The 11,973-nt window shown below is 50.4% G+C and overlaps 2 protein-coding genes across 10 annotated transcripts; one reads left to right on the plus strand and one right to left on the minus strand.

Annotated features, from left to right (window-relative positions):
• Positions 1-2,639: 2,639 nt before the first annotated feature.
• On the minus strand, positions 2,640-4,407 carry LOC121486209 (splicing factor 3A subunit 3). Its single transcript, XM_041747019.1, has one exon. The coding sequence runs from the start codon at positions 4,369-4,371 to the stop codon at positions 2,866-2,868; it is 1,506 nt and encodes a 501-aa protein (XP_041602953.1). The 5' UTR covers positions 4,372-4,407; the 3' UTR covers positions 2,640-2,865.
• Positions 4,408-5,691: 1,284 nt separating this feature from the next.
• Positions 5,692-11,245, plus strand: MBL2 (mannose binding lectin 2). Of its 9 annotated transcripts, none has more exons than XM_041750909.1 (5): positions 5,692-5,823; positions 8,623-8,801; positions 9,167-9,283; positions 10,069-10,143; positions 10,787-11,245. In XM_041750909.1, the coding sequence occupies exons 2-5, from the start codon at positions 8,636-8,638 to the stop codon at positions 11,158-11,160; spliced, it is 732 nt and encodes a 243-aa protein (XP_041606843.1). In that variant the 5' UTR covers positions 5,692-5,823; positions 8,623-8,635; the 3' UTR covers positions 11,161-11,245. The 9 variants fall into 9 exon arrangements, with proteins under 9 accessions (XP_041606843.1, XP_041606839.1, XP_041606844.1 ...); XM_041750905.1 differs by lacking the exon at positions 5,692-5,823 and adding an exon at positions 7,108-7,220; XM_041750910.1 differs by lacking the exon at positions 5,692-5,823 and adding an exon at positions 7,140-7,220 and having other exon boundaries at positions 8,626-8,801.
• Positions 11,246-11,973: the final 728 nt, after the last annotated feature.

Genomic DNA, 11,973 nt, shown 5'->3' on the forward strand with positions numbered 1-11,973 from the left:
GGCTCTACTTGCTTCAGGGGGCAAGGGACACGTATGTGTCCCTCCTCCAGGAAGGTCTCCTCTCTTTTCCCATCTTTACACCTTCAAATGCCCTCCCTCACTGCATATACTTCTTTTCTTGGGCAAAAGGAAGTTCTGAATCAAACCCCACAAATCCGGGTGGGAGTGAGCAGAAACATTTCTCATCTTTCTCAATGTTAAGCTTCAATCTGGTCACTCTGCCACGTGTGCTTAGGGCCCAGCCAACAAATTACTTACTGAGTCTTCCCCCAAATTAAAAAAAGCAAAAGTGGGCAGAGTCTTTTCATTGTTTTATAGGTGAGCAACCTAAGCCTCTGACAATTGATGTCTTCTCATTTCTTATTCGCTTTATTTTTATTTGATTTATGGTTTATTTACTATGGTTACTGTATTATTTGCATCACTTGAAACTAATCATTCCTGGTTTGTAAGGAAACCACTTATTTATTTATTTTTTTTTTAAAGATTTTATTTATTTATTCATAGAGACAGAGAGAGAGAGGCTGAGACACAGGCAGAGGGAGAAGCAGGCATCATACAGAGAGCCTGATGTGGGACTCGATCCAGGGTCTCCAGGATCACGCCCCGTGCTAAACCGCTGTGCCACCGGGGCTGCCCAGGAAACCATTTATTTTTGTTGATCTTATCTACAACCGTCTTTTGGGATTCTCATTCTTCCCTTAATATTTCTATTATAATTGATTCTCTCATATTTTGTAAATACTATCTATGATTATATTTACAAATCACAGAAATTGTCCGGTTCCTTTTAATATTTATTTCTTATATGCCTTTCTTATCTCATTATACAGCAGGCTGAGAGGCCCTATATTTTGTTGAAGACCCTCAATAATAAATATCTTTTGGGAGCACAAAGTGTATAATGGGAGCCATTGAAAAGGGTTTCTCCAAAAAAAAAAAAAAGAAAAGAAAAAAAAAGGGTTTCTCCATCGAATATTTCACCATTGAAAATGTTGCTCCTAAAAAAAAAAAAAATATTGCTCATTTCTGATAGATACCTTTCTGTTTTTTTGAAAGATACCTTTTATCAAGGTAAAGAAAGTCTTTTTCCCAGTTTGCCGAGATTCATTTTAATTGTAAGTGGGTATTGAATCGTGATTTTCTTTTTAACATTTTCTTTAGTCTGTTAACATCTAAAGGGTGCCGAGCATGGGTTAAGTCACTTCCCACAGTGATGTACTGGCATCTAGAGCTCACAGGTGAGAATAAGAGGGTCTAGGTGCCTCATCATGTAATCGTGGAACCTGGAAGGAGAGGGCTGTTCATGGTGGGTGGCCTAGTAATTCTTTCTCCTTTGGTCGGTATCAGGAGGACTAAAGAGGGCAAAGGAGGCTGACCCACCTTGGGTGACATGTGCACTTCCATAGTGGAAATGATCCTTTCCATGGGGATGGGGAGGGAACTGTCCTAGTATCTTCCTAATCTCAGCAAGCACAGATGCCCAAATCACTTTGCCTTTCCCAATTAAGTCACTAAGGCAGGAATGAGGCATAATTTCCTGTTCTAAAGTTGCTCCTGAACCAGCAGAGGGCCTCATCTTGCTGGGGAGGGAGAGGGCACGGGAGGTGGCGATGAGGGGAGGGGGAGGGCGGAAAACAGAGCTGTGAGCAGGAATGTTCCAGGGCCATGTGGATTGCCACCACCTGGATGGAGCTTCCCAGGGGCTATATGGGTGTCCATGTCATGGAAGCTGGCCAGGTTCAAACCCTGCTCATAAGCAGGTTGCTCCTTGGAACACAGGGACTTGAAGACCAAGAATGGAAATGTCCATTCTCCCGATGTTGAGGGTAGGGAACATGCAGCTGGAGCCTCTCACAGAGTCCTGTGAGAGGACTTGTAATCAGTCATACAAAAGGACCCAACAAGCAATCAGGGCGGGACAACAAGCGGCGGTGTCCCCACTGACATGCAGTTCCTCCTGTGAGCAGGTAATGCCCATCGTTCTCTCTATCCCCCTTCACACACAAACATGCAAAGAAACAAGAGAGAAGACCACTGCCCACCCTTTACTTCCAGAAACCCCACCAACGGCCAGGGTGGTAATGATCAGAGACGAAATGGAGATCAGATCCCAATGACAAAACTCGTGGACAATAGTCATTTGTTTGGATCATGTTTTAAATCAGCCTTAGAAGGTTTACAATGCAGGGGTCTGGGGGAAAAAATGTATGAAACACTGTGAACCCATGTATTCATTTTGAGAACAGGGTGAGCATCAAGCTTCCAGATTGTACATATTCACTTTAAGACTCTTCATCAAACTTGTTACATGTTATATCAGTGAGTGACATGGATTTATTTTTTGATATTGAACCGTCCTTTCATTCCTGGAATCGATCCTCCTTGGTCTAGCGGCCGATATGCTCTCATCACACTTACCATATGCCAGGTACTACACATACTAACTCATGTAATCCTCATTGACCCTATTATATAGATGCTATTTTTGTCGCCAGTTTACAAATAAGAATAGTGAGACCACATAGAGGTTAGAGTGATTTGTCAAAGCCCATGCTCATGCAGGGACAGGGCTATGAATACACGAAGTCAGATTCCAGAGGCTGTGCTACTGACCATGGATGCGTGGCTGGACTTTATTTTTTTTTTTTTTTTTATTTTCTGACAGAATCTTTTAATATAAAACAAAGATAAAACACATCTCAGCCCTGCAACCTGCCAGCATGCCTTGGTTTTCACAAGACGCACGCTAGACTTTAAGACTAAGTAGGAGAGTCTTTAAGGAGCATTTGGTTGGGAGAAATAGAAAAAGGAGACTTCAGGTAAGCCTGGGCAAGCCCAGAAGCTGAGGTACATCCCTGAACACTAGAGCAGTCCTTGTCTCTTCAGGTCCTCATAGGTCTTCTTATTCACCACGTTCCCGCTGGAGTCTTCATATTCTTCCTCGGTGTCAGGCTGCCATCGCTCTGATGCCTTCTGCAGTTTCAGCTTGGCCCACAAGGAGACAGCATCTTCGATCTGTGTCACATTAGCAAAGTGGGCAGTGTTTGGGATGCCCAAACACCTCATGCCGTGGGCATGACGCCACTCAGCAAAGTGCCGCTGGAAGGCCTTGGGACCTCGGTACGTGTAATTTCCACAAATCTCACAGTTATAGTTGATGTTTAGACCATGAAGCTTGTACAGCCAGTAGGGAATAGGTTTGCCATCCCAGCCGAGGGGCAGGTTTTTGGGGTTGTAAATGATCTCATTCTCCTCATCTTCACTTTCACTCTCACTGATCTGCTCTTCCTCTTCTTCTTCTCGTTCCTCCCCGGTCCTCGCCTGCTTGCGTTGTACATTTTCATGTGTGAGATGCCGCTGTTCCCCAAGAATCTCTACATATTCATAGATCTGGGCTTCTAGGAAGGCAATGTCTTTGTTCCTCTCAGTGTCTCGCTTGGTGCCTTTTGACTTGGGATTTTTGGCAAACAGGGAGGTGTCAAGTGACTCCAGGGACTTTCCTTTGGTGCTGAAGAGCCTCTGGGCTCGCTCTTCTAGGGTCCCACCACACTTCAAGCCTAGAGCTAAGAGTGCAGATTTCAATCTGTCCAGACCCAGGGAGGCCAACTCCTCCCAAGAAGAGAATGCAGACAGGTCAAGATGGGCTCCAGCATGGGTCAGGGCACTGCTTGTCTCTTTCGGCCATCCAGGAAAGGTACCATTCTCCCACTTCTTCTCAAATTCATTCTGAATCTTCCCAAAAAGTTCGTTCTGATCTTGGAGGGGCTTGACTCGATCTGTGTAATCTTGAAGGTACTCAAGCAGCATCTCCAGGTATCTCTTATATTCAGCATTTTTCCTCTCTTTAGGAATGTCAAATAACTGGTCGAAGATGGACAGATAGGTAATATAATCCAGTTTCTCTGAGGCCTTGAGATTAATGTATTTGAGGTAACAGTCATGGAGGTCGAGGTAACGACCATATCCCTCTTCATCTGTGAACTCCACCAAGTTTTGTGCCTCTTCACTTGGATTCTCTCTAGCTTTCAGAAGCTCCTCAAATTCCACTGACATTGGCACACAGATCTCATTTGGGTGTTTCCGATGGAATTCTTTTATTTGCTTGAGTCTATTATAAAATTCAGCAAATTCATTGGGTCCTGAAATGGCATTGAGTTCCTCCTTTCGTAACCCATCCTTATCATCATACAAATCCCGCAGGTTCCCACTCACTTCCATATACCTATCCTGCATGGCCCGTGTGCGGTGGTCAGAATTGATCTGGTCCCGGAGCGTGGACTTCTTAGTGAGCATCTCTTTGGCCATGACGTCCATGAGCCGCTCCTTCTCCTCATGGTACCGCCGCTGCTGCTCCAGGATCGTCTCCATGTTTCCTCCGCCGCGGGTTCGGACCCCCGACGCGGCCGGAAGCCGTGGCTGGACTTTAATACCTACCTTCGACCTCTGGCTTTCAGGTGGCTTTGTGTCTGCTCCACATTGTTTAATTGTTCTGATATTAGCAGTAGTGGAGATATATTCTTCCCATGATTGGAAAATCCAAAAAGAGGCTGGGTTAAACCTGTAAGCACATGTAAAGCTTCTGCTCCTTTTGTGTCTGCTCGTGGTCACATGGTCAAGCCACCAGGGGGAGGGATGCATGCAGAGTACCCCGCACATCTCTAGGGGCAGGCTCTGTGAAGTACCATGGGGAAGGGCATGGATTATTTTTTTTAAGATTTTATTTATTTATTCATGAGAGACACAGAGAGAGAGAGGCAGAGACACAGGCAGAGGGAGAAGCAGGTTCCCTGAGAGGAGCCCGATGCGGGACTCGATCCCAGGACCCCGGGGTCACTCCCTGAGCCGAAGGCAGACACTCAGCCGCTGAGCCCCCCCAGGTGCCCCGGGCATGGATATTTTATTCTATGATATGGAGAAGTAAAATCTCAGGAGCAATGATCCAAACTTCTATTGTCAGATTTGCCAAGTTTATTTATTTTGTTTTTGCAGGGTTTTTTAATATTTTATTAGTAGCTTTATACTTATGTCCTTATTTGCCTCATTAATTTCATTATTTTAATGTCTATTCTTTCTTTGCTTCTTTCTTTCTTATACTGGCTTTTAAAAAATAGCAATTTCTCTGTTACAGAGAGTCAGCAGTCCTGGGAGGACTCCTACTGAGGCTGGCTGTATTAGCGTCCACGCTGCTTATTTCCTACTGTGTTTGGTCATTTTTACAAAATTTTACAAGGGGAACTCAAACTTAGCTGATCTTTATCTGAGGAAATCCTGAGGCACCTATGGTGCACCAGGGTATGATGGGTGGATACACTTGAAAACTATTTTTCATCTTGGCATAAACAGCAAAATTCAATAATATCTGTCTTAGCAAATAATAATAATAGCAGGCATTAAAACTCAGATCTAGGCGAGGACAGACTGAAGAATGTGCATCCTCAAGGGAAGATCTCTCCCCAGCAGAGTCAAGTCTTTCTCATTGTCCCTTTGCTCATCTCACCGGCCTCCTGCAGTGTTGTCTCCCCTGCTCCCAAGCCACTTTCTCTCTAGTCTGGAGGATAGACGGTCCTGGCTTATGTAATCCTCTGTTTCAAATTCCCATCTTTCTGGGACGTCTGCCCATTTGCTGCGTGGGTCGGATGTTCTTTGTCCTCTGGGCCTGGGGCCCTTCAAAGTTGTGTCAATGGCACCAGGAAACCCAGTCCTGAGAAGGGTCTTCTAGCCAGGGGGCCCCAGGAATCTGGAAGGGCTACCGGACGGTGCAGAGTGACCCTGAGTACACAGAGATGATGACCCTTGAGACACCAGAACACCAATCCCAAGGCAGGTGGAAGGGAAGTGGCCCCACCCCGACTCCCCACCAGGGTAAAAGCAAACTTCTCGAAGCTGTTTGGTAAGACTAAGTGTTTCAAAGGGTGAGTGCAAATTTGGAGGAGGGCAGGAATCAAAGGTCAAGTCAGGGGCTTGAAAAAGGCCACTTGATCAGGTTCTGGAGATAAGAGGCGGACGCTGCTGGAAACCAGGTGTGGAGGCCCCGTGGACTTGGGCTGCTAGCTGCTCCAGACACCCTTGAACCGGTCTCTGCTCCTGCTCTCTGCTTGTCCCCCCACCTTCGCTCTCTCGGGGGACCCCTCCTGTGTGCCCAGCCCTGGCGGGCGTGCATCGTGGAGGCAAGCCTAGCAAACGAGGCTCCTGCCCTAGAAAAGTAGCTGGGAAAACGGGCACCGATGCCAGCTCGGGCTGGAGCGACATCAGGGGAGCTGCCCTGATGCAGAAGGGCTCATTCATTCTCTAATGGTTTGCCCAGCCGGGTGACTGCTTCCAGGCACCCTCTGGGTGCGGCCAGAACAGCTGAGAGCAAGATTCCCCGACCTGGAGGCGTGCTTGTCCTAAAGGAGGGCGGTGGGCAACGAATGTGCAACTAAAGAAACAGGGCGGTTTTGCCGGGAGGTCACTTAGAGGGAGAATGACTGACGGAATGGCCACTGAAAACTAAATGGTAGAGGAAAGTCCTTGCCCCCTTAAGAGAGTATTTAAGCTGCGATGGGAATGACAGCAATGAAGCAAAGATGAGGGAAGTGTCCCCGGCTGGAGCAGCTGTGGTGCAAGTGCACACGCCCAGCTTTGAACTTGTGTCACCTACAAACACTTCCTCCCTTGTGCCTCGTCCTGGGACATCTGTGCCTCCTCCAAAGAGGACATCTGATAAATGTCAGCGTTTAATCCCTGCTCCCTCCCCCCGCCCCAACCATAAACCAAACACAAGTGGAGGGGTGAACTAGTGAGAGCCACGGACACAGGGGTGAGGCTGTATGCGGTGGCGTGTGCCGACGGGTGTGTGCTCATGCACGAGCCTGTTTTTGGTAGCATGTCTAATCGTGTCTCTTCTAGAAATAAATATCTGGAGGGAACTATTGCCTAGACTGCGACTCTGGAGGATCAGAGGGGCAGAGCTGTGGGGAGGGATGTGTGGGAGGGAACAGCAGAAGGAGGACTTTTAGGGTGTTTAAGTAACCAGCTGCCCAGCGCTGGGCCAGGGACCCCGGCCGCGGCGTTGGACAGCCGCCCAGCATACAGCCGTTCTAGGGACAGTTGTTTATTAATCTGGAGTTGAAGGCCAGTCCAGCACTGTCCCCAGTCACCAGGTTAATTAGGTCTGACATCCCTGGGCTAGAAGACCTGCTTCCCTGCCATAGCCTCCGTGCTTTGAGGAGGCCCTAGTAAGTCATTTCTGGGGGACGGAGGCAAAGGCCCAGGCTAGGGGTCCAGCGGGGGTTTTGGTGAGGTGGTTGGGCCTGCTCAGGGCCTGTCTCCATCTGACCTGGGGCATTTGTATCCTTCCAGGGTCTGCTTGGCCCTTCTGCAAACTAAAGGGTGGTCTTTTCAGCCATAGGGAAAAATGGAAGTGGGCGATATATGCCAGCAGCATGTTTAAGCCCTGAGCTTAGCTTCTAGGATGATTAGGGGAAGTTAGGAAAAAGGAAGGAAGGAAGGAAGGAAGGAAGGAAGGAAGGAAGGAAGGAAGGAAGGAAAAGAAAGGTGAAGAAGTATGTGATCAAGAAAGTTCTCCTCCAACTTACGACTTCCCACTGTGTCCTGGGGGAAGGGAAGGGTTAAGGTAGCTGACAGGCCAGGGAAGGCAAGGCCAGATGCAGTGGTCAGGGAGCAAGGGCCAAGGACGCTGGGATTAGAGGCCAGAGAGGCCCATGGGGGCTGGGCTGCCCAGCTCCTGGAAAGGAGGCCAGCTTGAGCAAAAGCTGGATGGGACGCGGAGCCAGGGAGACATCTGGGCAGTATGCAGAGGATCCTGCCAGGAGAAGGAACAAGAGCAGACAGCCGGACAGGTCCAGCGTGAGCAGAAATTTCGGGAGCCGGGTGCTGGCTGGCAAAAATGACCTCTCCACAGAAAATCTCAAGCCAAGGGAAGGAGAAATCCGTCTCATCCAGCCAGGATCAAGTGCCCTCGGGGGCACTCCGGGTCCTGAGCCCCACTCCCACCCCCACTCCCACCCCCAGCAAGGGCCTGTCACACAGTAGAGACTTCCTAGAAGATGATTGACAAGCTGCCTGGGAAACAGTTGAGGCTGATCCTGAGGGCAGATGGAGCCTGGAATGAGGGCTTTTTAGGTGAAATGAGAGAATGGATGCCATAACCCAGGCCCGGCCATGAAATGAGTCTTGTGGGGCCTCGGGCTACCTGCTAGAGTTCAGTCTAACTTTAGGGTCCGTAGGAAGCAGAAGAGGGAAACTGGGGCACCCTGGGACCTCGGGAAGGGAGTCAAGAAGGAGGAGCCACAGCTCTCACAGGCGGTCAGGGCCCGGGGGAGGGCCAGCTGCGATCGCCGGGCCGGGGGGTGGGTGGGTGGGGGGAGCACGGGCCCTGGCCTGTCTCTCCCGCGTCAGCGGCTCTGTTGGAGTCCCTCTGTTTTCACATCCCTAAAGCACCTCTGCTACTTTTCATGTGTCTGCGTCCCCAGTAGCTCGGGAGTGACGCCAAGCCAAGAGTCGCGATGGCCCCTGCTGGGTCTGCTGCCCGACAACAGGGCCCAGCACCCACAGGAGGTGGTGAAGGCCGATGAGGCAAAAGGGGACACGATGATTTTCCTTGACTTTCTCCACTAGAAGGTTCAGGACCATGTTCTTGTCTTCGTCACTTCCTGTCCTTCTTCTGTGTATGATGACAGCGGCCAGGGCAGAAAAAGAAGCCTTGGGCGAGTCTCAGAGGACATGCCCAGTGGTGACCTGCGCTCTCCCGGGCAGAGATGGGCGAGATGGACTCAAGGGAGAAAAGGGCGAACCAGGTACGGGACAGGCTGCTCTGACTTCTGAAGTGTCTACATGGGTAGCGATTCACTCAGAATTGTCCCTGCGATAGGTCATCCTCTCCAAAACAAAGATGCTTCCCTGGTCCTCAGGACCCCACATCTCCACGTGGGAACCCACGAGGGGCGGTCGCCTGCAGAGAGAGGATGTCCCACCAGTTCAGGGAACTGGCCCTTGGAACAGGCTGTCCTCTGGAATGCAGGATGACTTTTTTTTGGAGTGGGGTGGGGGGGTCACCACTGGTTCACTGAAGGTTTTCAGGCTCAGTGTAAATTGAATGGAACTTCTGGAAAAAGAGAATGAGCCACAGCCCCTGGATCACTTTTCCTTCCTCTTACAACAGGGCAAGGGCTCAGAGGCTTGCAGGGCCCTCCAGGGAAAGTGGGACCTCCGGGAAACACAGGGGCTCCCGGGGCTCCAGGACTAAAGGGCCACAAAGGAGACCGTGGAGACAGTTCAGGTAAGAAGCTCACCCCAGCGCAGCGTGGGCCCAGGGAACTCGCGGGCCAGTACTTGCTGCCGACCCAGGACACTCGTCCCCCTGAGCGTGTCGCCAGAGTGCAGACTTCCAAACCCTGCCATCCCCTCCCCAGGCCTCTGTGGGAGACAGGCCCTGGCTTCTTCCTCAGCGGACATGGTCTGCGTGGGTCTCCAGGCTGGCGGGGAACAGCGGTGTCCTCTCTCCGGCGCCAGGTTTCTGTCTATTGTTGAAAGAAAGGCGTGAAAATATTTGGTTTCCTAGGCCCCCTGAGCCATGGGCAACCCCAGGACAATGTAGTTCAGAGTCAAATGAAGTACATTGACCTCTTGTTAATATCTGCCAGCTGGCCCATCAAAATCATAAAAATATTAAAAAGTTGGTCTGGAATAAGAAATGAGAGAGAACGATTAAGAATGATGTTCGAGAAGGAGAATAAACAGTTGGGCTTTTTCTTACAAAGGATTATATAATCTTGCAACATTTAAGCAGAATGTGAACAGAAGGACCCAGAGCCATAATGTATGAGTTATTTATCATCATTGTGATTATTATTAGTTCAGAACAAATAGTTTACGAGAGCCGCTAGGTATATCTCAGAAACAGGAGTCCCGAGGTTTTCTTCCTTTTGCTGCTTCTCTGTTTCTTCTTTTTCCACAATAATCATACTCTTCAGCAAGCTTTATCCCTCCCTTCTGGCAAAATACTGTCCTCTCCAACTGAGAGTCTTCTTCTCATTAAATGCCCTTCTCCCTCTCACTTTGCAGTTGCTGAGACCAGGCTGGCTAGCCTAGAGAGGGAGATAAGGAGCCTGAAATCAGAACTGGGCCACATCAAAAACTGTAAGTTTGTTTTCTGCCCTGAATGTGGCCTTGGCTCTCACCTTCCTCTTGCGGGCTTCAGGTTTCGGGGAGGGTGGACACAAGCTAATGTTTAGGAACACTTATTGTACCCCGTGGCCTGGGTGAGGTCGGCATTCCCTCATTCCATCCTTTCACCGGCCCCACCTGTGGGGACGATACCCAGGTTATTTAGGTGAGAAGAAACAGGTCCAGGAAGTATAAATAATTCATTTGCTGTCACACATCTAGGAAGTAGCAGAGGAAGATTCCACCCGAAAGTCAGCCACTTGCAGCATCGTGGCTCTTTCTGCAGCAACCCCTGCCTTGGATGGCTATCCTTCCATGCCTGGTGCCCAAGCCTGGCAGGGCGGCCTGAGCATGCTTCCCTGTGTCCCCCTTGCGCCGGGACCGTCTGTAACAGACGTTTATGTCGAGGGTGGGATCACCCAGAAGGGTGTGAACTTTCTGCCAGAGTCCCGCCCTCTGGCTGAGGAAGGAGGGCTTCCTTACTAGGATCTGACCTGCTGGTTGAGCATGGGGCTCTTTTTCAGAGGTCTGGGGACTCCCGGGGGAGGGCTTTCTCGCCTACTGTCCTGGGCTGAGTCCAAGCCCAGTCAACCTCTCCCACCCATTGTGATTTCAGTGCAAACCTTCTCCTTGGGCAAAAAGACCGGAAAGAAGCTCTACGTGAGCAACGGCGAAAAGATGTCTTTTTCCAAAGTGAAGGCTCTGTGTGCCGAGCTCCAGGCCACTGTGGCCACCCCTAAGAGTGCCGAGGAGAACAAAGCCATCCAAGAAGTGGCCAAGGAAGAGGCCTTCCTGGGCATCACGGACAAGGTGACCGAAGGCCAGTTCATGTATGTGACCGGAGGGAGCCTGGTCTACAGCAACTGGAGGAAGAATGAGCCAAACAACCACGGTTCAGGGGAGGACTGTGTGATCCTCCTCCAGGATGGGTTCTGGAATGACATCTCCTGCGAGTCCTCCTTCCTGGCCGTCTGTGAACTCCCAGCCTGATGAGGCAGCTTCCTCAGCCCCCTCCCGGCCTTCCTGCTGTGCTCTCTGCTGCCCTGAAAGAGAACTCATGGCCCCCTTCCCAGGCCCTCCTGGTGTTAGCTCATTCCTTCAGGGGGGTGGGAGGAAAAGTGTTTGTGGGGTGAGGAAGCGAGAAGAGGCTGACAGTGGTCCAGTCGGTAGCACAGAGCACTGCACCTGGTCAGAGGTGGCCATGGAGAGGGCCGGGTGAAACCCCTCCATCTTTAGTGAGTACAGCATGGCCCACCGGGGACCAGTGGGGACCCCATCTGTGTCAGAGCAGTAGACCTCAGCCTCCAGGAGGTGCAGGTGCTTGCCCCTCTGGAAGCCAAACATTCCTACCCTCTGTGCCTTCCAATGGCTAACCAAGCCCTGTCGATGACAAGGGTACTGCTCCTAGTTGTTCACGAGCCACACCACGGAACCTGGCACCACCAGACCATGACACCCAGCAGTCTCCCATGTAGGTCACAGGGGTTAGCCCCAGGAGTCCCCTTATCCTGCCCAAGTGGCTGTGGCCTCCCTGTTACCACCAGGGTGATCCCGAGGACAAAGGGCAGCCTTTCCCTCCTGCCGACTTTTGGCTACTGGGTGGATATGGTGGCGAAGGCCAGCATCACGGGAGGCTGTGTCCCTCTCTCAATCCCTCCATGCTCAACATCCCCTTCCTCCTGTGACATCCTCATCCCAGCCTCGGTTGACAGGTCCATTATGATAGAGACAAGAGGTAAAACTCCCCAAAGGTGAGTTCACACCCTGTCAACTGTTGCAGCATCACTCAAACTCTGGATGTCA

Source organism: Vulpes lagopus, chromosome 3 (assembly GCF_018345385.1).
Source record: "Vulpes lagopus strain Blue_001 chromosome 3, ASM1834538v1, whole genome shotgun sequence".
NCBI classification, from domain to species: domain Eukaryota; kingdom Metazoa; phylum Chordata; class Mammalia; order Carnivora; family Canidae; genus Vulpes; species Vulpes lagopus.

What these genes read in the sequence shown, in the direction of transcription:
- LOC121486209 (XM_041747019.1), bottom strand. Translation starts at nt 4,371, where the DNA reads ATGGAGACGATCCTGGAGCAGCAGCGGCGGTACCATGAGGAGAAGGAG.
- MBL2 (XM_041750902.1), top strand. Translation starts at nt 7,762, where the DNA reads ATGGGACGCGGAGCCAGGGAGACATCTGGGCAGTATGCAGAGGATCCT. An exon ending in AGACCGTGGAGACAGTTCAG is followed by an intron (nt 9,284 to 10,068) that starts GTAAGAAGCTCA and finishes CTCACTTTGCAG; the next exon opens with TTGCTGAGACCAGGCTGGCT. An exon ending in ACTGGGCCACATCAAAAACT is followed by an intron (nt 10,144 to 10,786) that starts GTAAGTTTGTTT and finishes TTGTGATTTCAG; the next exon opens with TGCAAACCTTCTCCTTGGGC.